A 24,140-nucleotide genomic window follows, 5' to 3' on the forward strand; every position below is an offset into this window, starting at 1 on the left:
GGTTTGGATTGTTCTTGTTTTTCTAGTTCTTTAAGGTGAAGTGTTAGGTTGTTCACTTGCCATCTTTCCATTCTTCTGAGGTGAGCATTTAATGCAATAAATTTCCCCGTTAATACTGCTTTTGCAGTATCCCACAGGTTTTAGTATGATGTATCATTATTTTCATTAGTTTCAAGAAATTTTTTGATTTCCTGCTTGATTTCTTCTTGGACCCATATGTCATTAAGTAGAATGCTGTTTAATTTCCATGTGTTTGTATAGTTTCCAGAGTTTTGTTTGTTATTAATTTCTAGTTTTAATCCATTGTGGGCTGAGAAAATACATGGGATAATTCCAATTTTTTTGAATTTATTGAGACTTGATTTCTGGCCTAATATGTGATTTATCCTGGAGAATGATCCATGTGCTGATGAGAAGAATGAATATTCTGAGGTTGTTGGATGGAATGTTCTGTAGATATCTGCCAATTCCAATTGGTCTAGAGTATTGTTTAGATCTTGTGTTTCTCTACTGATTCTTTGCCTAGATGATCTGTCTAATATTGACAGTGGGGTGTTCAGGTCCCCTGCTATTATGGTATTAATGTCTATTTCCTTCTTTAGATCTAACAGAGTTTGTTTTATAAATCTGGCTGCTCCTACATTGGGTGCGTACATATTTATGATTGTTATGTCTTCTTGATGCATCAGTCCTTTTATCATTAAGTAGTGTCCCTCATTGTCTCTTTTTATGGTTTTTAGTTTAAAGTCTATTTTGTCAGATATAAGAATAGCTACTCCAGCTCGTTTTTCTTTTCTGTTTGCATGGTAAATCTTTTTCCATCCTTTCACTCTTAGTCTACGTGAATCTTTATGGGTGAGGTGGGTCTCTTGCAGGCAGCATATAGTTGGGTCCTCCTTTTAATCCCGTCAGCCAGTCTGTGTCTTTTGATTGGGGAATTTAAGCCTTTTACATTAAGAGTTGTTATTGAAAGGTGTTGATTTATTCCTAGCATTTTTTTGGTTGTTTGGTTGTCTTAGGTGTCTTTTGTTCCTTGCTTTCTGATTTACTGTTTCGTTTCTGTGTTTGTTGGTTCCTTAGGTTGTAGATAGTGTTTTTGTTTGTTTGTTTTCTCTTCATGGATGCCATTTTTATTATACTAGTGGGTTTTGATTTTTCTTGGGTTTTTATGGCAGTGGTAGTTATTTTTCAGGAACCAAACCCAGTAGTCCCTTGAGGATTTCTTGTAAGGGTGGTCGTGTGGTAGTGAGCTCCCGCAGTTTTTGTTTGTCTGAGAGATATACTATTTGTCCTTCATTTAGGAAGGATAGCCTTGCAGGGTAAAGTATTCTTGGCTGGCAATCTCTGTCTTTTAGTATTTTGAATATATCATCCCGTTCCTTTCTGGCTTTTAGGGTTTGTGATGAAAAGTCTGATGTTAGCCTGGTTGGGGTTCCCTTATAGGTGATTTGATGCTTCTCTCTTGCAGCTTTTAAGATTTTCTCTTTGTCTCTGAGTTTTGCCAATTTGACTATAACATGTCTTAGAGAAGGCCTTTTTGGGTTGAATACATTTGGAGATCGTTGAGCTTCCTGGATCTGAAGATCTGTGATTTTTCCTATACCTGGGAAGTTTTCTGCCACTATTTTGTTGAATATGTTTTCAATGCAATCTCCATTTTCCTCCCCTTCTGGAATACCCATGACTCGGATATTTGAGCGCTTAAGGTTGTCTGATATCTCTCTCAGATTTTCTTCAATGTCTTTGATTCTTTTTTCTTTTTCTTTCTTTTTTTTTTTTTTTTGTCTGCTTGTGTTATTTCAAACAGCCCATCTTCAAGTTCAGAGGTTCTGTCTTCAATTTCGACAACCCTGCTGGTTAAACCCTCCGTTTTGTTTTTTATTTCGCTGAATAACTTCTTCAGTTCAGCAAGTTCTGCTACATTTTATTTCAGGACATTAATTTCCTTGTACATTTCCTCTTTCAGGTCCTGTATACTTTTCCTCATTTCATCATGATGTCTAGCTGAGTTTTCTCATATCTCATTCAGTTTCCTTAGAAATCACTCGAAATTCCTTGTCAGTCATTTCAAGGGCTTCTTGTTCTATAGGATCTAGAGTTTGAGATTTATTAACTTTTGGTGGTGTACTTTCTTGATTTTTTGTATTTCTGGTATCTTTTTTCTTTATGTTTATTCATTGTGGCAGGCGCTTTCACAGTCCACCGGTTTGAGACTATTGACTAACTAAGATGTTGTTGTGGTTGCCAATTTGGTATGGTTACCTCCGTGACTGCTCAGTTGGCCTCTAGTGCCTTGTGTGTGTGGTTGCCTCGGGTCTTGGGCCTCTCTGGGGAGCCACCTCTCTGGTCAGCTTGGACTCTGCTGGGCTGCTGGATCATGGGGCGGTACCTCAGGGTGTGTGGTCTCTGCTGAGCTTCCACTTCCTGTGCAGGACTTCTCCCTGTTCCGTGTGCTCTGGCCCGGGCTGTTGGATCACGCAGTGGCAGCCCCACAGAGTGTGTGTTTTCTGTCGTCTCTGCCTCCCTAGCCGGACGTCTCCCCGCTCTGTGCGCACTGGGCTGGGCTGGAACGTGTCTTCTGCAACCCTCGTCTATCAGCTGGGCCTTCAAGACCCTGCTCGGCACCACCTCGCCCAGGAAGTCTACCAGGTTTCTGCTAGGCGCAGATGACCGGTCACTCTGGGTGCCTTTTTAGCACTGTGTAGATCTTTCTCGGTACTTATCACCTTCCTCCTGGTATCGTGGTTATTTGTGTACTTGTCTTATCTCCCACACCAGAGCGTGAGCTCCTCGGGGGAGGAGCCCACAGCACACGGTTCACCTTTGAATCCCCCGGGCATGGACCGAGTCCGGTGCCCGCCCGCAGTCAGCTCTCTGGCAGGTTCAAGCGAACTCGGGAACTCTGCGACCACATTATTCCTAACCAGAAATTGGTTAGGCGTTTTTCTGAACTGGTGGCCGCAGAGATGGTATCTGCCTTCTGGTAACAGGAAGTTTACCAGGGGCCAGAGCCCAGGGTGCAGTGGAGTGACAGTCGGCCCAGCCCGTACTTCCTTGCCCTCCAGACGCTGGCCGGGGATGCCCCACACGACCAGCCCCGCCAGAGAACCGCGGAGGGAGAGGGAGGGGAGGCTGGCCCGCAGGCCCCGGGAAGCCCTGCGCCTGGGCAAGCAAGTGGGAAGGCTCAGTGAGGAGCCGAGCCAGGTGAGGAGGACAGGCCTGGCCATGCCAGGCTGGTGCTGCCACCACCTGAGAAAATGGAGGCAGCCCCAGGGCCGGTGAGTGGCTCGGTGGGGCAGGCGGAAGCCGGGCAGGTGTCTGCCCCCCGAGCAGGGCCGGGCCGGGGGTCACTCACGGGGCTGTGCCAGGTCGGGCGGCTCCCTCTCTGCCTCTGCATTGTCGCCGTCCCCATTCTCGGCCGCCACCACCTCGGGCTGCTCACTCGGTCCCGCGGCACGGCTCGGGCGCTCCCAGGAATCTTCTTTTATGCCGGCCTGAAACCTCGAATCCTGAATAGGGCAGCTAGCCGCCTTCAGCGCGGCCTCAGCCTCCAGCATCCTGGCAGTGTCAACAGCAGCCCTGGCGCTGTGTTCCCTGTTTAGAGACTCGCTTTTGCAGCTAAGAAACAGTTCTTTTCCTGCTCCATACTTCAAAGCTGTTGCCTGTAAATGAGGCAGCCTCTCCCAGAACTTCCAGTGATTATCTCTAGATGGGCACGCGGTCTCTTGAACTGCAAAGGCCATTCCCTGTTGTCACTGGAGTCTAGTTTCTGAGGCTGGGAAGTCCAAAGTCCATCTGGTGGTGGCAACAGTGACCCAGGGGTCTCACATTGCAAGGTGGTGGAAGCAGAGAGAGCAGGCTCAATTCTTATTTTCTTAGTAGACTATACTCATTTTATTCAGAGGAAGGCACTTTGATATTTTTACTTTTACTAATAAGACTCACAAAGCACACTCAACTGTAGTAAATTACACAGTAGTAAAGTCTGAATTAGTAAAGTTTTCCCACATCTTAAACAGTTGTGTGATTGCTGCTCTAAAAAGGCAATCTCTTAAAAAAATATATTATATATAATCATGCTTTCTTGTATGGTTCAATTTCAGGAGACAGGTATTACCTCTATTTCTAGCATAGGAAAGAACATGAACTTTGGAGCCTTTCATCCCTGGCTCAAATCCAATGCACTTACAAGTTCTATGACAAGTTACTTTACCTCTCTGAGCCTCAGCTTCCTCCTCTGTAAAAAGGGATACCACCTGCCTTGCAGAATAAAGATTAAATGAGTTAACATGTATAATACATAGCATTGTTGTGATGTTGTGATGATCTGAAACCACTAATATCTCCAAGTAGCCCTTTCTCTTATCAGACAGCTTTGAGTTTTTTGATAGCTCTTCATTGTGAGCTTAAGTTATGATATGCGTTGAATATTTGTCCCCTCCAAAACTCATGTAAAAGATTGATCCCCAATGTGTCAATGTTGAAACGTGGGGCCTTTAGGAGGTGATTGGATCTTGAGGGCCTTGCCCTCATGAGTGGATTAATCATTAATGGGTTAATGGATTAACACATATCATCAGTGTGGAGTGATAGCTTTATAAGGAGCACATAAAAAGCACTCTTCCCCCTCAACACCATGTGATATCCTGCATCACTATGGGACTCTATAGAGTCCCCCCCAAGAAGAAGGCCCTCACCAGACCTGCCCCCTGGACGTTGGACTTCCCAGCCTCCAAAACTGCAAGAAATTTTGTTTTCTTATAAATTACCCAGTTTCAGGTATTCTGTTATAAGCAACAGAAAATGGACTAATACAAGTTTAATATGGTTCAACTTCTTAAGCATATGCTGAGTCTCTACTATGTTCCAGACACTATTACATGCTGGAGACACAAAGATGAATAAGGTATGATTTCTACCTCCAACTTCTCACTGGACTCACTTTGCCTGTTACTGTCACTCAAAATAAGTCCCATACTCTCCCCCCAACTTGGCAGTAGTTTTGATAATTAAGGGTAATGCCCTAAGTCTTCTCCAGGTCCCAAACTCCCAATTGCTTCAACCATTCTTCACAAGTTCCCTTATCATCCTTTTATACTGCCTCCCTCCAGACATAAAATTCATAGATACCCTAAAGAAAAGCCCCACTGTGTTTGGCCAATGGAGGGTGAAGCAGACTTACAACTATGCAGATTTAGTTTAGTGCCAACAATCTAAATCACATTTGCCTCTTAGGAACTGACCCAGCCTCATTTACTTAACTCATGCCTACACAGCCCTTTAATTTTCAAGTGGTTCTATAGAATTAGAGCTAAGTGATATGTTTTAGATGACATGGCAACCATTAACATTTTGTTTTCCTTACAGAAAAGCAAGATTTAGCCAAAACAGCAAAGTACCTATTTTTTACTCGATCCAATCTGGTGGGTAGTAGAACTAATAACAGCATTTCTATTTTGAATTGATGTTACAAATAACTAAAAAATATATACAATTGATTTGAAAACTTCTACCCATCCACTAATGAATAACGAATTCATGTCTCCAGTTCCTATCTCTCCTGGGTTCCAAATAAATGTTTCTTTCAGCACATTAGAAATTTTCACTTGGATGTCATACAGGAATCTCAAACTCAACATGTGTAAAAGTGAACTCAATCTTAACTCCCTAAAACAGATCCCTCTCCTGTATTATTTACTCCATAGTTTGGTAAGTGGCTTGCCTATCTACATAGGTGTCTGAGCCAGAAACATCAGAGCATTCTTTATTCCACCATCTCATTCCCCTTTGACAACCAATCATCTCCTAAATCCTAATAATTCTACCCATCTCCTGGATCCGTATCACTATATTTATCCTCTATGCTACTTCCTGGGCAACAGCAATAGTTAACTAGCTGTTCCCCCAGCCACCAATCTTTCCCCATTCTAGTCCAGCATTTTACAAACTGCAGGTTGCAATCCATCAGTAGTCTGGCTTTATCCAAACAGAGGGGCACTGCTGAGGACCAGAGAAACAAAACAGCTTTGGAAGTTTGTACAGGGCTGGAGTAACAAAATTGGCCTCAAACACATGATCAATTTTCCCATCAAAACACTTATAAATTCTGAAGTGTACAAATCTGGAAGCAAAAAATTAAGCCAAAACTAACCAAAAGCATTTTTCTACACTCTTGTAGTGTTGAGGAGGCAAAAATTAGATTTCAGGACCTTGTGGGAACATGGGTCCTGGTGAATATAGCAGGCTCTCAGTCGAAACCCCTGGATGAACTGAAAGCATCAGTTCAGTCTTGACAGAATCAAGGTGATCAACCTTGACCCTCTCTACTTGACAGAGAAACAGTGAATTGTCCTTAAGAAAAATATCACCTGCAATTGTTTTTAATATACAGTATCTAGCATTCAGTAAAAAGTTACTAGACATGCCAAGAAATATGTTGAAAATCTAAGGGAAAAAATAGACAATAAAAACTGACCCAAAGGTGATTGACATAGTTATTAGACAAAAACTTTTTTAAAATACTGATTTTTAAGTTCAAGAAAGTAGAAGATGACATAAAGTAACCAGATAAAAAAAATTTTTAAATTTAGCCAGAGAATTGAAATCCGTTTTTAAAAATAATCAAATAAAAATTTTAAAGTTAACAATATAATTGCCACATTTAAGAATCAATAGATAGAAGTGACTGCAGATTAGACACAACGGAAGACAAAATTAGTAAACTGGAAGACATGTCAGTAAACAAACTGAACCACAGAGAAAAAGAATGGAAAATACATAAAAGAGTATAAAAGATATATGTGGGACACAATGAAAAGGTTTAACTTACATGTAACTGGAGTCCCAGGAGGAAAGAAAGAAAGGGGCAGAAGCAGTACAAGGGGTCCTCAAAGAGTTCATGAAAAGATTTGTATGATCTTTTAATTCCTTTTTTCCATGAACTTCTTAAAGTGTCCTCATATTTTAAGAGATAACAGATGAGAATTTTTAAAAACTGATAAAGACATTAACGTAAAGATTAAGGTCTTTCAACAAACCCCAACCAACATAAATACCAAAAGACAAAACAAAACACTTACGTACATTGTAGTCAACCTACTGAAAACCAAAAACAAATAAAAATTTTGTTAAAGCAGCCAAAGGAAAAAGAAACATTACCTTCAAACAAACAATAAAATCGATAGATGATTTCTCAAAGAAATGACAGAAGCCAGAAAGAAGACAATGGAATGACATCTTTAAAATGGTGAAAGAAGAAGAAAAGCGAACTTGCCCATCTAGCATTCTGTACCCAGTGGGAAAATTTTTAAAAATAAAAGTGAAATTAATAAAGATGCCTTCAGACAAACAAAAAATGAAAGCATTCACCACTGGCATACCTGCACTAAAATTAATATAAAAGGGAGTTCTTTAGGCAAAGGTCAAAGGGGAAAAAATGACCTAGGTGAAAACATGGAAATGCAGAAAGAGATAGAGTAATAAAGTTAACTTTATTAAAAAAGTTAAACATGTAAGTAAATATAAATAAACACTGATTGTAAAACACAGTAAGAGTAATGAATTTTGGAATTAAAATGGAGACAACTATAATGGAAAAAAAAGCAGAAGATAATGTATTTAAATTTCTGGAAGGTTTTTGCCTTGTTTGGAAAGTGCTATGGTATACTATAATAAACTAAGGATACATGTTATAATCTAGCATGACCACTAAAAAGAGAGTAAAACAAATGTATAACAAGTTAACAGATGGCAAACAATAAACTAATACAAAGTATTTGATTCAAAGGAAGACAAGAAAGAAGAAAAGGTGAATATAAAACAGTTAGATCAAAGAAAAACAAATAGTAAAATAGTAGATATAATTCCAACTATACCGGTAGTTACATTAATAGTAAATTTATGGTAATTCACCATATAAGCAAATTTAAGAAAAAAAATGATCATCTCAATAGATGCAATAAAAACTTAAGACAAAATCCAACATTTATTCATTTAAAATACTCAGCAAACCAGAAATAAAGGGCACTTCCTTGATCTGACAGCAAGCACCTATGAAAAACCTACATTTAACATAATACTTAATGGTAAAAAAAAATGACTCTTTCCCATAAGATCCGGAACAAGGCAAAAATGTCTTCTCTCACCACTTTTATTCAACATCATTTTGGAGGTCCTAGCCAACGTGATATGGTAAGAAAAGGAAATAAAAGGCATATAGATTGAAAAAGAAGAAAGAAAATGGCTTTGTTCATAAATGACATTGTTATTTACACAAAAAATCCTTAATAATCTACCCAAAAAAGCTACTAGAAATAACAGGTGAGTTTAGGAAAGTCACAAAATATGAGTACAAGGTCAATATATAAACCTCAATTGTATTTCAGTATACTAGCAATGAACAATTAGAAACTGAAATTTTGAAAATACCATGTTCAAAAGCAACAAAAAATATGAAAGCATTGAGAGAAATTAAAGACAACCAAATAACATGTTCACAGATCAAATCAATCAATATTATTAAGATGTCAATTCTCCCCAAATTCATCTACAGATTCAATATAATCTTAAACAAAATCTCAGCAGGCTTTCTTATAGAAATTGACAAGCTGAATTTAAAATTCATATGGCACCACCAAAACCATTTTGAAAAAGAACAAAGTTGAAAAATCTATACTACCTGATTTTATTCTGTAATACATTTATTTTGTATTACATAGTTTACATTTAACACTTCAAGAAAGAAAATCATTACAATGACTACAAAATGCAACCCCTGGATTCAATAAATATCCTTTATAATTATACCAAATTAATGTCTAGAAATGTATGCAGATATTAAGTCAGCTAATGAATAAGTAAAATAACTATGTAAACAATAAATCACAGGGATGGGAATCATGCATGATCAGTTAAGTCACTTTGCCATCATGTTTTTAAAATAACATTATTCATATGTGTTTCAATCACATATATATCCATTGCAAAGGTTGAGTTAGACTGCTGATGCTAATGACTTAAAACTATTACCTTTGTTACCTTAAAATTCAGTTTAATAAAGAAATTCAAGAAAATTTCAGGACCCTTGATCAGAAGCTTTCACTGCTTGTTGTACTTTGGTGTAGACAGATTCAAGCAAGACTAAGAAAAAAGAATGTTTCCTCTACCCAGTGAAGACATGATCTAAGAAAAAGATAAACAAGGCATTCTGTAGAAACTAGCTAGCCATCAAGATGTTATCAACAAATGACTCCTTGTATTAGCAACTAACCATTTAAAGAGTCATAGCTAGTGTTACAAAAACATTTAGAGTGATATTTACTAATACAAGCATAATTGTTTATTTTGTCTTCTATAAATAATCATCTATGAAATGCTAAAAATGGGTTCCAACTGTGGTTTCTCTTCTGGTGTGAGAAGAAGCTGCAGATGCCCACAGGATGATCTACTGATTTACCTTCTCAAAGTACTCTTTGGTGGGGGGGGCAGCAGCCACAAGGGGTGGGGTAGGAGGAAAGCATTCTTTGGAAGCAGTCAAGACTTTGCTTGATTATAAGCGAATCTGGTGCCCAGTTTGCTCAGCAGACTTCTCCACGAGCTTCCATGAACTGAAATGACCTCACCAAGTGGAGGGCCTCTTCCACGCTTCTGCTCACTAGGAGATCACTGACACTCAGAAGCTTGATGATTCCGTTGGGCTCAATTATGAAGAGCCCTCTTAGTGCAAGACCAGGACCTTCTACCAGCAAACCGTAGTCTTGGAAAATTTGTTTAGCTAAATCTGAGTGCAATGATCATGTGGCCCAAACAGCCATTCTTCCTTGGTGTATTTATCCAGACAAGATGGGTAAGGTGGGACTCCACTAAGACTGCAACAACTTCACATTTCACATTGTGAAATTCATTGGCTTTGTCACTAAAAGGAATAATTTCTGTAGGACACACAAAGGTGAAATCCAAAGAACAGAAGAAAAGCACCAAATATTTCCCCTTAAAGTCATCAGGTCTTCATTCTTTGAACTCTCCATTGATAACGGCTGTACCCTTAAAATAGGGCGCATGCTGGGTGACAGCAGGAGTTTGGTGTGAGGAACTGTGCCAAAGGTAAGTTCTGCTTGACCAGAACTAGACCACAATATGTTTGTCAAGCACATTCTTCCAGAAGCAACAGGCCTAACGGCTTAAGAGGCAGAAATGTCCCAAGTATTGGCATTCACATGTTGGGCAACTGAGGCCTGGAACAATCTTCCCATAGCAGCCGCCATCTTCAGTGCATATGGGAACCCATAATACTTGATTCTAAATTATGAAGTTATAGTAATTAAAACAGTATAATATTGGTGTAAGGACAGACATGTAGAACAGTGGAACAGAACAGAGTCCAGAAATACATCCACACACATATGGACAACAGATTTCTGACAAAGACGATGATTGAGAAAGGAATCTTTTCAATAAATGGTGTTAAAACAACTGGACACCATATGCAAAAACAACAACAACGAAAAACTCTCTACCTTTACCTCACAATATATACAAAACTCAACTCAAAATGGATCGCAGACCCAAATATAACAGCCAACATTACAAGATCTTTGGAAGAAAAACAGGAGAAAAATCTTTGTGATCTTATGTTAAGCAAATTTCTTACATATGCCTTAAAAAGCACAAACCATAAAATTCAAATATTGATAAATTGAATTTCATCAAAATTAAAACCTTTTATTCTTCAAAAATCACTATTAAGAAAACGAAAAATCACAGATGAGAGAAAAGCACACATCTGATAAAGAACTTGTATAAGAATATATAAAGAACTCTCAATAATTCAAAAAATAACTAATAAAAACAGGCAAAAGAATTAAATAACACTTCATGAAAGAAGAAATATGGATGGCAAATAAGCACATGAAAGATGCTCAATGTCATTAGTTATTAGGCAAATGCAAATTAACACCAAAATAAGATACTATTACATACCTACTAGAATGGGTTAACTTTCTGAAAAACAGATAATACTGAGTGCTGACAAACATCAAGAGTAATGGCAACTTTCATACACTGCTGATGGAGACGCAAAATGATATGGTCACTTTGTAAAACAATTTGGTGGGTTTTTTTCTCTTTTTAGGCACAATCTTTAATTTATATTTTATTTTTAGAACAGGCAATATATTCATAAGGTTGCAAAATTCAAAAGGATCAAAAGAGGATACACCAAAAAGACTGTCTTATCCCTGTGTCCCCAACACCCAGTTCTGCTCCCCTGAGGCAACAAATATTACTGGTTCCTTGTGTTTCAGCTCTATTGATACAATCATGTGTATACAGTCATATTCATATTTGCACTTAAATATTTAACTGTATCTGTAATGTGCTATGGTCTTTCTTCCATTTTTAAAAAATAAACACAAGCATTTGACAAGCACTATTCTGCTCCTTGCTCTTCTCATTCAATAATATAACTCAGAAATTATTCCTTATCAGTAAAAATCGTTCTTATTCTTTTTTACAGCTGCATTATACTACATTGTCAGAATTCATTTAACTAGTACCCTATTAATGGATATTTGGTTCATTTGTAATTTTTCCCAATAAAAACAGTGTTTCAATGCATGATTTCTCACACGTGCAAGTAACTTTTGGTAGTTTCTTATACAAACATACACTGACCACATTCCTAGGTATCTACCCAAGTAAAATGAAAACATACGCCTACACAAAACCAGCACATAGATGATTATACTGGCCTTATTCATAAAAGCTCAAAAGTGATTATCAAACTTTGGTATATATAATTGATGGGCAATTCTATAATAAAAAAGGATGAGCTAATAATACGGGCAACCACAAGGATAAATCACAAAATCATCATGCTAAGTGAAAAGAAGTTATACCCAAAAGCTTCCACATAGTGAATGATTCCATTTATATAACACTCTGGAAAAAAAAACAAAATTACAGAGATATAAATCAGATCAGTGATTGCCACTGCCTGCAAGGGGGAAGGGTTGACAAGATAAAACTTTTTGGGATGATGAAAATGTTCTAATTTCAATATGGTGGTAGTTGTGGTTATACAACTATACAAATTCATCAAGACTCAAACTGTACACCTAAAAAGGGTTCTACTACATGCAAATTATATATCAATAAACCTGATCCCCTAAAAAGATAATTAAAAAAAATTTTTTTAAGCAAATGTATTAAAAACTCCAATTTAAAGATTACAATTGTCAGACTAGATGTTTAAAGGAGAAAATAGAAAATATTATCACTTATAGTAAGGCAGTAAATCATATATGTTTGTGTGAAACATCCCAATGTCATTAGAGAAATGTAAATTGAAACCAAAATAAAATACTACTAATGTATTAGCGCTTACATTATGTGTACTTGCTTCCTGCTGTGGTTCATGGTCAAAACTTTTTGAGTATCAATGTTTCATCCCAAGCCACCTCCCATAAGGATAGAACAGTGATCCTTTTCATATGTTTTACAAAAATAAATTGGACTGCAGAAAATTTAAAACTTTGTTCTTCAAAATACATCATCAAGAAAGTAAAACAAACCCCACAGAATGGGAAAAGACATTTTCAATCATTATTTAATATTACATCATTAACACATATTGTCATATAGTTGATAAGGGACTTATATCTAAAATATATAAATAACTCTTACAACTCAACATTAAAAACACAACCCAGCTGAAAATCAGCAAAGGATCTAAATAGACATTTTTCAAAAAAAGATATAGAGATGGCCAATAAGCACATGAAAAGATGCTTGTCACCATTAAATTAGGGAAAAGCAACTCAAAATCACAGTGAGATAACACTTCACACACACTAGGATGGCTAAAATAAAAAAGACAGACAATAACAACTGTTGGGGAGAAAGTGGAAAAGTTAGAACCCTCATAATTGCTGGTGGGATCATAAAATGGTACAGGAAAACAGTTTGATAGTTCTCCAAAATGTTAAACGACTCAGAATCACTCTTAGGTACATAAACAAGACAATTGAAAACATATATCCACACAAAAACTTGAACACAAATGCTCATAGCAGCATTATTCATAACAGCCGTGAAGTGGAAACAACCCTGATATCGATTATGTCCCCTAAGTTTTATGGATTAGTAGCTTGATCCCCAGTGTGAGTGTTAAGAGGGTAGGAAATCTTACTATGACAATTGAAAGGTGGGGCCTTGAAGAGGTGATTAGATTGCAGGACCATGCCATAGTGAATGGATTAATAATGGTGGTCAGGGGCATTGTTCTGAGGGCTTTAAAAGAAGAGCACAAGAGAGGTTAGTCTCTCTTTGCTCTGCCATTTTCTGCCATGTAAGACCCCTGGGTCACTGTTGCCACCACCAAACCCTTACCAGATGTGTTCCCTGGACTTCGGACTTCCAGCTTCCAAAACTGTAAGCAATAAATTTCATTTTCTTATAATCATCTAGTTCCAGGTATTTATATTATAAGCAACAGAAACAGACTAATATAAACATATGTCCACCAACTAATAAATGTATAAATATAAATAAAAGGTGATATATCCATACAATGGCATATTATTCAGCTGTAAAATGGAATGAAGTACTAACATGCTACAACATGATAAATCTTGAAAACGTTATGCTAAGTGAAAGAAGCAGACCTCAAAGGCCACATGCTATATAATTCCATTTATATCAAACATCCAGAATAGTCAACCCATAGAGACAAAACATAGATTAGCGGTTGCCAGGGGCTGCAGGGTGGGGAAATGGGGAATGACCACTAATGGTTATGGGATTTCTTTTGGGATGATGAAAATGATCTAAAATTAGATTGTGGTGATGGTTGTACAACTATGAACACAGTAAAAAACTACTGAGTTGTATATGTTTTAAAGGGGTAAATCTTAGGATGTGCAAATTATATCTCAAAAAAGCTGTTACAAAAAATTAAAAAACCCTTTGACAGCTCTCTTTGCCAAAACAGTTTAGTGGGGCATTCAAGTTCCTTCCTGATGTATTTCCAGCTAAACTATCAACCCTCTTCTGCCATTTCTCTATGCATCACCTTCTGCTTCTACCAAAAACACACAATGACATTTTATAATTCCATGCCTTTGCACATATTGTTCTCGTTGTCAAGAATGCCACACTACTTTTTCTCTTTCTGGTGAACTCCTATATATCCTTCAAAAACAAATGCTGTTTCTTCCAAGAAATCATCCCTAACTCCAGGGAAAGTTGATCATCCCCTCTAAGCTACAAATACTGGTTTATGCATCTGCCCCTGATAATAGGCGGAACTCCTTGAGTTTACTAGATAGTATCATCTTCAGCCCCAGGACCTAATGCATATAAGCATTTAGTAAATGTTTATTGAATAAATGAGTGACAAAACACTCCCTCTCTACTGACCAGAAATAGGGCTAGTTTTCTCCAACTAGTTTAATTGGTAAAATCCATACAAATAAAACTTGAGCTCTAGCCTTTAGAGACCAATAAAATGAAATAAAAATACAAATTTGGGGACAACATTGAGACTTAGGGAAATTTACATAAAGTCACATTTTATGGAGGTTCATAGTTCAGATACTTATCACTGTTGACCGAACATACTTACTGAAGTCAATACTCTTTTATTCAACATATTAAATGTTGTTTAACTCTGGTAACCACAGCTGTGCCTTAGTTAACGATCTCAATAAATCCTACTTAAATCAGAGACAGGAAAAAATTATGCAAATGAATTCTTATCTGTTTTTCTGCCCAAGGCATATTTGATAACAGATAAAACGTATTCCAAATAGTTTCTACTTAATAGTCAGGAAGTCATTCGAGATTCTATTTGGATCAAAATCAAACACAAAGAAGATGAGAAGCCAGCTATATTCACAAATGGTTTTATTTCAGACAGAAATTATACATTAAAAGGAGACATAGTTAAAAGCTTACATTCACATATGGAAGTAAAGCTAGGAAAGTCAACAGTTTTTAATATACAGAGCCAAATAATTAAAAAAGACAGTAACAGATAATGAAAGATGGGCTTGCCTTAGATTCATCTACAAAATAATATCTTTTGTTTAAAAACAAAAAGATATTGGTCTTTAAGATAGCTCCTTAGAAACAAGTTTGCAAAAAAAAAAAAAAAAAAAAAGAAACAAGTTTGCAGTTCCAATGGACTTTATAATCACACCAATCAGACCAGTCTGCATGTAGGCTGTATCACATCCACACTCATCCAGCAGGATGGAAACAATCCACCAATTATACCTTGCAGCTAGATAGGATGTCTTCCACTAATCTCTTGTAAACCCAGGCATCACCCTTAAGCCTCTGCCTCCTGATACCCACCACATCGGGTTTTTGAAGCTGGCACACTTCTAGTTCAAACTGCATTGTCACTTTGCCAAAATCTGACTGTGTTTGACACTTCAGTGTATATCTGTGAAAAACAAGATAAGAAGCCAGTTAGTAGGAAAAGCATGAATATTCTATATAATAAAAGAGGTTTCTAAGCCCCTAGGAGGCCAGTGGAGAAAATGAACCATTATTTCACATGAAGCAATGTATTACTGCTTACAGTTTCCAAATGACCTAGCTATGCTTTAGTGATGGAGTATGACTGGTGTTTTCACAGAAGACGAACTAGGATCCTAAGAAGAATAAGGATAATACGGCTTTACCAGAATTCTCCCTTGCCCCAAAGAAAAGCCCTTCTTTCATAGCTATACGTGCCATTCATGCTCAAGAAATCTGGCATTCTTTATGCAACCCTTTCAACAGTGTAATCCATGAACATTAGGCCATTTCCACAATGTTCACAACAAAGGAAAGTGAAGGGAAGATTAAAAATATTTTGTGTGTGTGCATGTCATCAGAAACTTATTTCATGTAAATAAAGCTAAAGTCACTAACCTGTCAGAAGGACACATGTTTTTGAGGTTTTTCTAATAGTAATAACAGGTCATGATTGTTAATCATTATGGCAGAAAGAAAAGCAAAAGAAAGCCCAAGGAGATGGTATATTCCTGTAGTTGAAATGTATGGCATTTATAGCTAGAACTGCTGCATTACTTATTCTGATAATGGAAAGGCCCAGTCTAAGCAAAGCCTTAAATTCATTTTAAGAAATAAGTATGATCCTGAAAAGTTGAATAAATTGAGTTCACGTAAAATTTTTTTTTTTTTGTCTTTTTGTGACTGGCCGCACTGCGCTCAGCCAGTGAGCAGCGCACCGGCCATCCTTATGTAGGATCCGAACCCGCGGGCGGAGCACTGCTGCGCTCCCAGCGCTGCACTCTCCCAAGTGCGCCACGGGGTCGGCCCATAAAATTATTTTTTAATTAGTTTACATTAAACTTTAGAGTTTTACTTGTCTTACTGGTCCTCGATAAACATAAACAATAAACAATAGGGTCAATTTTAAATTTCAGTTCCCTAAATATTTAATGGCACATGATTAGGCATTGTTCTGCAGAAGTGTGGAGAAATTACTTTGTATATGTTAAGTATTATGAGATTTCACAAAATATCATTCTTTTTTTTAGTTATGTGTTTTGGAAAAGGAGTTTGATCTCTTAAAAATAAACAGTCAATATCAGAAATGCCAAAAGATGCACCCTGTAGTTAAGGTTCTTAACATGGAGATGAAGCATAGAACAATTTAGTCATATGGAAAATAAAAAAGTAATTCATCCTGATTGGAAAAGATAATAAATGGAATTCAACCAAGATTAGTTACATTACACCACTAAAACACTTAACTTTTGTCTTTCTTTTTTCTTTTTTTTTTTAGTGGATGGCCAGTACAGGGATTGAACCCTAGACCTTGGTGTTATCGGGACCACGCTCTAACAAACTAAGCTAACTGGCCAGCCCCAACTTTTCTCTCTGCTTTGTCAAAAAGAAGGTAAAACAGAGAAGACTAAAAGACAAGAAAAGGTGAAAGCCTTCCAGCTGATCAGTAAGTTAGAAGGAAAAAGTATCAGTTAACAGCCAGTTAGTGATGTCTTGATAGAGAGATCATACGCTAAAGGAAAGATTTTCAAAAGGCCTGTGATAAGAGATTTGGCTAGAGGTTCTGGAACCATGGGTAAACCCCAAGCATGAAGAAAAGATCAGAGTAAGTTAGAGAGATGTGTTCTAATGAAGCCTAAGGAAGAAAACCAGGGTTCGTATAAGTAATGCTTGCCACCGTTTACAGATAGTAAAAAGTCATATTATATTTGCAAAAGACTGTTTCTTAACATGTTACTTTATATACTGACTATTCTATTTACATGTGGCTCTAGTTGGCTGTTTTAATAAAGAAATTTTAAAGAGAAATAATTGAGTGAAAATGCTTAGAAATAAGGACATATCGGGTAATCAGAAGAGATCTGATATTGATCATAATCAAGAAATCTTTGATGGCAGTTCATTCAACAGTGAGAAAAAGTTAAGGTGAAACAACTCCTAAAACACTAAAAACCCAATACTGTAAAGTAGCCAGTCATAAAGAGGATTCTATACAAATCCCTGATTTGTTTGAAGTGCACAACTAATTTAGATTATAACTTATAAATATTACTGTAAAGAAGAAAATCAAAGGGAAACAGAGGATCTAAAAACTGAAAGAAGTTCAGATATTCCTATTTTGAAATGAAAAATCTAATTTTGAAAGTGGTGACAATATATACATTTAAAAACTTTTATAGCTCATACAAAAGTGAGTAAATTATGAAAATGATACTACCTTAAAAGCTTTTTGGAATGAGGTGGGAGAAATATATTTTTTTAAGGGGGGGGCATCAATCCATATTTTCTCAAAGTTCAAAAGATATTAAGTAATAAATGCAACATCCTGTAAGTGTGCTTCTTACCCCTTCTGTACAAAGTCAACATGCTTCTTTGGAAGAATAGACATTATTTCATTCAAGAGTTGATCTGGATTCACTAATCTGGTTGTAGTCACATTATAGTGAAGCTTAAAACAGAAAAAGAAGGGATGAGAAATAAATCTTTACATTAACACAAATACCATCCCACCTTAATCTAGAGATCCAAAACTCCTCAATATAGTACCTTTTCAAATAGAAATATTTTAAGAAAAATTCTGAAAGAATTTACAGCCAACTCTTGGTAAGTTAATGTCATTGGAAAAGCTTGGAGAAATGATGTTTATTAGTAACAACATCCACATCTTCCCTATTATACTTTCATCTTCCTCTCCAACCAATCTTTTTTAAGAAGTAAATATTAAATAGCATCAATTTATTTGTTTGATCTTTACCTGTTTCTCTCTTCCCACACTATGGTAAAGACATTAACAGTCCTGAAACGTAAACTGTGGGAAGAAGAAATAAATGCACTAGAAAGTTTGCTTTGCACACAGTTGGGCATGTTTCCTTAATTCTTTCTGGATTATTTAGAGAATATTACCAAATTCCAGGAGCTGACTCTATGACAATTCTTTGACAAAATGAATAAAACAGGTATTCCTTTTAAAAAGTAATGTCAAGGGCTGGTTGGTTAGCTTACTTGGTTAGAGTGTAGTGCTGATAACACCAAGGTCAAGGGTTTGGATCCCTGTATAGGCCAGCCACCAAAAAAAAAAATTGTAACTCTCCAGGGTTCAAACCTCGTACCAGCCAGCCACCAAAAAAAAAAATAAGTAAAATAAAAAGTAATGTCAAATTATTTTTTCTCATTGACTGACAGCATAATTCTCAGAGACTATTTCATTTCTAATTAATATCCATCCATTCATTCATTCAACTCTTTATTGGATGCTTACTATGTGCCAGGCATTGTTTTAGAAGGTCCTGCAGACACAAAAATTCCTACTTTCCTAGTTTTACCTTCACTGCAACACAAAATCATAGTTTCCATATCTTTTAAATTTGAGATTTTTTTATTTTTTATTTTTTGGTGGCTAACCAGTACAGGGATCAAACCCTGGACCTTGTTGTTATCAGTACCACATTCTAACCAATTAAGCTAACCAGCCAGCTCTGAGTTCTTTTTATAAACAACAAAATTCTGAGGTAGGAAAGGATATAACTACCTTATTTTTCAAAATAAGAACCTGTGGTCCAAAGAAGAAATATAAATTTCTTAAGGTCGAATTTCCCATAGTGTGTTATAAGATATATAAGATAACTCTAGGTGACACATAGATACATATTTTTTAATATTTATACTCTGTACAGATATGTACAACTATGTTGCAATAAAAAATCTATGTATTTATGTGTTTGTTCCAATCTGATTCAGAAAAAACTAGTGATATATAGTTAGCAAAAACTATAAAATTAGCAAAAACTAATGATATATAGTTTCCTTTTAAATAAATTTAAGTTTTGAAAAGTTAAGTATCTTGATTGTGATGACTTCACAGGTGTTACATATAATGCTGAAGCATATTAATTGTACGTTTTAATATATAGTTATTATATATCAATTAGACCTCTATAATCTGTTTTTTAAAACAGAGTCAACAAAGAAAAAATATCAGATAAATAATAGTGCACATGATATGCAGATATGGCAAACATTGTGAAGGTGAGTGTTAAATAAGGGCACCCTCTGCCTCCTGGATCCAGTCCAGGGCTCTTTTCACCAAACTGAATTGGCTCTGCCAAGATAATAAATTGAACACTTTCAAATCACAATTTAAAATATTGCTTTTGTAAAATAAAAAATTAATCCTATTTAATTAAATTTTAGATGAAATTATAGATTGCTTCCTAAAAGAGAGCTTGACTACATATGATTTGCTATCTTAAAAAACTAAGGTGTTCTTTGTACTATTCTTCCAACTTTTCTGTAACTTCATAGTTTTTTAAATATAAAAAGTTAGTGGAAAAAAGCAATCCTTCAGTTCTATAAGAACTTAAAATATTTATAAAGTTAAAGATCCAAAGTTGATCAAGTTTCAGATCTTAGGCTTGTGCTAATTAGGACTGTGGTTCAGGTACATTGGGGTTAATATGCTAAATATTCATAATAATAATGAAGCTTCACATTGGAACACCACCTTATATTAATAAGGCATTTCATATGAAATGTTGTAACCTATATGTAGAGTCTTGTTTCTGCATCCCAACTACATGAGGTTGCCAGGGTAGGCCTTATCTCCAGATTTTACAAACAAGGAAATTAAGAAAGGAATAAAACAACTTATCAAAGATACACAGTATGAAGCTAGAGCTACAACCCAGGTCTTCACATTCCCAATCTTGTGTTTTTCTCCTATATTCTGGAAGTATTGGGGGACTACCTAGAAAGTCAACTAAAACCGCAGCAGTTTACCTTAAAAAATGCATTTGGGTTCCAAAAAATTTACGTAAGTGAACATTTTTACAACATTATCCATTAGTATTTGATAACTGCTTAGCTTCTCAGTAATGTGTAGTTGGATAAGTTTCCTTAATTTTATCTATTTAATGTTTTTATGTGAAATGGTACTATGGTTTTCTTAATCCCAATGTCAGCATTTGAAATACTTCATAACTGTCTCCAACTAGAGATATCTCATAATAAAAGAATAAAATATGCCTAATAAACAGTTATATGTAGCATAAAACTTCTCAGTGCACGCTGTAAGTTTAACAGGGCAATGAATACTAATGGATAAGTCCTATTTTCTTCCACTTTAAGATGGGACATAAATGGGATCTCAGAACTTTCTTCTTGGAAGCACCCTTACACCCAATAGCTCAGCTTTTTCTTCCCCCAAACCACCCAGAAGCTCAGTGCAAAAACTAAACACAGACCCAGTTCCCAAATCATGGAACACTATCATCATCTCCTCCCTCCTCTGGATCCCACACCTCTTGGAACATGTTTTTATTACAGCAGTAAGCCCAGGGTGTCAAAGCAACAACCCAGCCTCCTTTTACTGCTACTCTGTGAGTTCCTTGAGGACACAGGCTGTCTTACTTATCCCTTTAACTCTTAATTCCTCTACTTCTACCAAACAAAAATGTCACTCATTAGATATTTGAATGAATGCTCAGACTGAAGGTAAGAGAGCAAGAAGGATTTTATATGTACTAATAGCTTATTTTTCCTTTCCTTCCCCAACCAAATATATTGTCTACATCACTGACACATTAACCCTTTTAAAGCATAATAGGTCTATCAAGTAAGATCCAAACCTCTTAGCCAGGTCCTTGAGGACCTTCCCAGCCTGTCACTCACTATTTTCCTCACACACACCACACTCAACGTTCAAATTATCTTCCCACGCATTCAAATATTTCATGAGGGCCTACACAGGTATCTATTTACCAGGAACTCTTCTATGTGCCAGAGATATGACAAGTGAGCTCAAGCCCTTAATGCAGCTCTCAATTCCCCACATATGCCCTAGGCTTCCCCACCTCCATGATTAATTCCTCCATCTGATCTTGAATATGTGAATATAATTGTTTGCTCCTTGAAGGGAGTGACTGTCTAATTTACCTCTGCCTTCTCCAAAGCCCACTGTATACAAACATGCATATTTTAGTTGCTCAGAAAATATATAACTAAACGAATTAAAAAGTAAATAAAAAATACTAACCAATTCATTCAGTACTTCAGTCCAGTTAGTAGCCAGCTTCTTAAATCCATATTAAAGAATTCCAGTCCACTTACCTTTAGCCTTCTTGGTCCATCTTTGGCACAGCCTTTCCTTTTACTCCTGGTAAGCACAGTGATAACTTTATCCAATCCCCTTTCAAGGCTCCCAAACACTTTGGTTCCTTTTCTTTTTGGAGTCTCCTCCATATGTGCTTGGTTGAGATCCAGTTCCACTGAGCGGCACCTTAGAGAAAAACAAAGAACAAGTAGAGCTGGGCCTCCTGCCTGTTGGGGCCCTCATAGGCTGGGCTTTTGTCCCTTTATACACATTAGGGTACTTCTTTCAGGTATGCCAGGGCCAGATCATCTCACTCCTTCTCAGGAAGCACTAAAGCCATCTCCTACTGGAGAGGAGCCATCGCCCTTCCTCCCAGTCAACTGCCACTTGGCAAAACTACTTTTCCCCTTCCTTTTTATTTTTAAATGTCAAATATAAAGAAAAGTTGAAAGACTAGCACAATAAACACCCATATTTCTTCCTAGATTCAACAATTGATAATATTCTGCCACATTTGCTTTCTCTATGAATATAGATAATAAATACATTAAATCCATGTAAGTATTTGTTGAACCATGTGAAAGTAACCCACCTGAAGATATTATGACACTTCACTCTGAAGCATTTAAGCATACATCTCCAATGAATAAAGACTTTTTTTTCTACATAACCATAATGCCATTAACAAATCAAGGAAATTAATAATAATTCCATACTATCATTTAATTCCCAGTTCCTATTCTACTTTCCCCAAAGAGATCATGCTTAAAAAAAAAATAGCTATAAAAGACAACAGTCACCTATGCCACGGAACTTTTCATACAAGAAGAGTGGTTTTCTTTGAAACACCAGATAGTACCTTTACTATTTGGGGGGATTGCTATCTGTTTGTGGATATCTATACTCTACTGGCACGAAAGTAGGCCTCAGAGAGGGAATGACATGGCTGGGGTAAGGACCACTGTCTTCCTAGCCTGCCATACTTTAAGTTAAGGTGCCAGTCCTACTACTGATCACTTTCACAATACTACCCCTTGAAGAAGGCAGTGACAACAAGTCCAGTAATAGCCACAGACCATTCTCATACAGAGAGACATCCTATAGTTTCCAACAGAATCTGAGATGATTCATTTTAATCAGGTTTATCATATATGAAAAAGGAAATCAGGTTACATATACTAAAGATCAAAGAGTCTAAAAAACTGAACACTTACCGCCTCTCAGGGCTAATGACACTTGTCATTAATTTGTCTGTTCCTGCTGAATTTATCGGCGTTTTAGTTGGGGTTTCTTTCAGGCACTGGTTTCTAGCTATTAGAAAAACAACAAACACAAACCATACGTAGCTGATATACTATGGTTCTAAAATTTCTACCAATAAAGCATATATCATCTCATTCTTTGACCTACAAATACTATCACTTGAACAGTGATGTTAAAAGCTCTAATTCTTTAAAGAAACGTTTCCATGTGATTTATAATAAAAACAAAATAATTTTGCTTTGCATATGTAGCTCTTCTTTTTCTTCACTGCAACTGAAGCCATGCTTATAATTTTATTATAAATATTATAAATCCAAATAGGTCATATAAATACAGATTTCATGATTACTGATTCTCCTTTCTATATATTAAGGCCAGTCTATATTTATACAAGGGCCTAACTTATGCCTTTAATTGATATGGTATTGAAAGGTGTTAATTCAATTCACAGCCCCATCTAATTCCTCTTAGGCCCTGTGACTGTGAAAACAGTGCCCTGTGAAAGCTTGACAAAAGTTATTAAAGAGTTGTGAGCTTTGGTTATTTTTTATATTCCCTGTTCCAGAATTTTGTGTTTTATTCTAAGTAGAGTATTTGCATCCCAGATAGTTTGTGCCAAATTTGCATTAAGAAAAATGGTCACCACTGATTAATTTTTTCGTTCATGATCTAAAAGTTTTATGCCCTTGAGAGATAATAATATTTATACTATAATAACAAAGATATGATATCAAGTTTTAAAAAGAGATTGGGGATTTGGTTTTGTTTATGACTATTCATCTTTATTCTCATTAGTTCCAGAAGAACAAGAAAATAAAAGTAATCAAAAATACTTGTATCTGTGAAAACAGTTTTCAACTTGTATACTGAGAGCATCTACTACCATACATAGCTGCTATTCCACAAACTGTCACTAACTGTATCGTACAGGGGTCACAAAAATGAAATTAAAGTTTATGTCAAAAATAACTCACAGTGAAAGTAAAATGCAAAGTGCTAATGGAAGCTATCAGACCTGGCTTCATCTATTTGCTCCCTTAGATAGCTCTTAAGTTTAAACAAAAATGGCCAATAATAGAGTCTGACCAACAGTCTTTTTCACAGGGACAAGATATGTAAACTGACAATATTTCAAGATTATAAAATAAATTCCAACTACCCACATTTCAAAACCTTCAGAGTTACATAAAAAGTAGAAAATATCAATAATGGAAGGGATCGTAGCGTCAAATGTTTTTTAAAAAAAGAAAAAAAAAAAAAAGCCCTGAAT

The 24,140-nt window shown here is 36.3% G+C and overlaps 1 protein-coding gene and 1 pseudogene across 6 annotated transcripts in view; both read right to left on the minus strand.

Annotated features, from left to right (window-relative positions):
• Nucleotides 1-2,866: 2,866 nt before the first annotated feature.
• LOC134365445 (thioredoxin-dependent peroxide reductase, mitochondrial-like) lies at nt 2,867-10,262 on the minus strand (annotated as a pseudogene).
• A 5,005-nt stretch (nt 10,263-15,267) lies between these two features.
• The window catches only part of MELK (maternal embryonic leucine zipper kinase), a 76,307-nt gene continuing 67,434 nt past the window's right edge, over nt 15,268-24,140 (minus strand). For all 6 annotated transcript variants that reach the window (XM_063082250.1, XM_063082249.1, XM_063082248.1 and 3 more), the window contains 4 exons: nt 22,822-22,918; nt 21,625-21,793; nt 17,865-17,968; nt 15,268-15,445 (listed from right to left, as the gene is read on the minus strand). In XM_063082250.1, the coding sequence (XP_062938320.1) occupies nt 15,268-15,445; nt 17,865-17,968; nt 21,625-21,793; nt 22,822-22,918 (548 nt within the window). The remainder of the gene's footprint in view (nt 15,446-17,864; nt 17,969-21,624; nt 21,794-22,821; nt 22,919-24,140) is intronic.

This window comes from Cynocephalus volans, chromosome 17 (assembly GCF_027409185.1).
Source record: "Cynocephalus volans isolate mCynVol1 chromosome 17, mCynVol1.pri, whole genome shotgun sequence".
Taxonomy (NCBI): domain Eukaryota; kingdom Metazoa; phylum Chordata; class Mammalia; order Dermoptera; family Cynocephalidae; genus Cynocephalus; species Cynocephalus volans.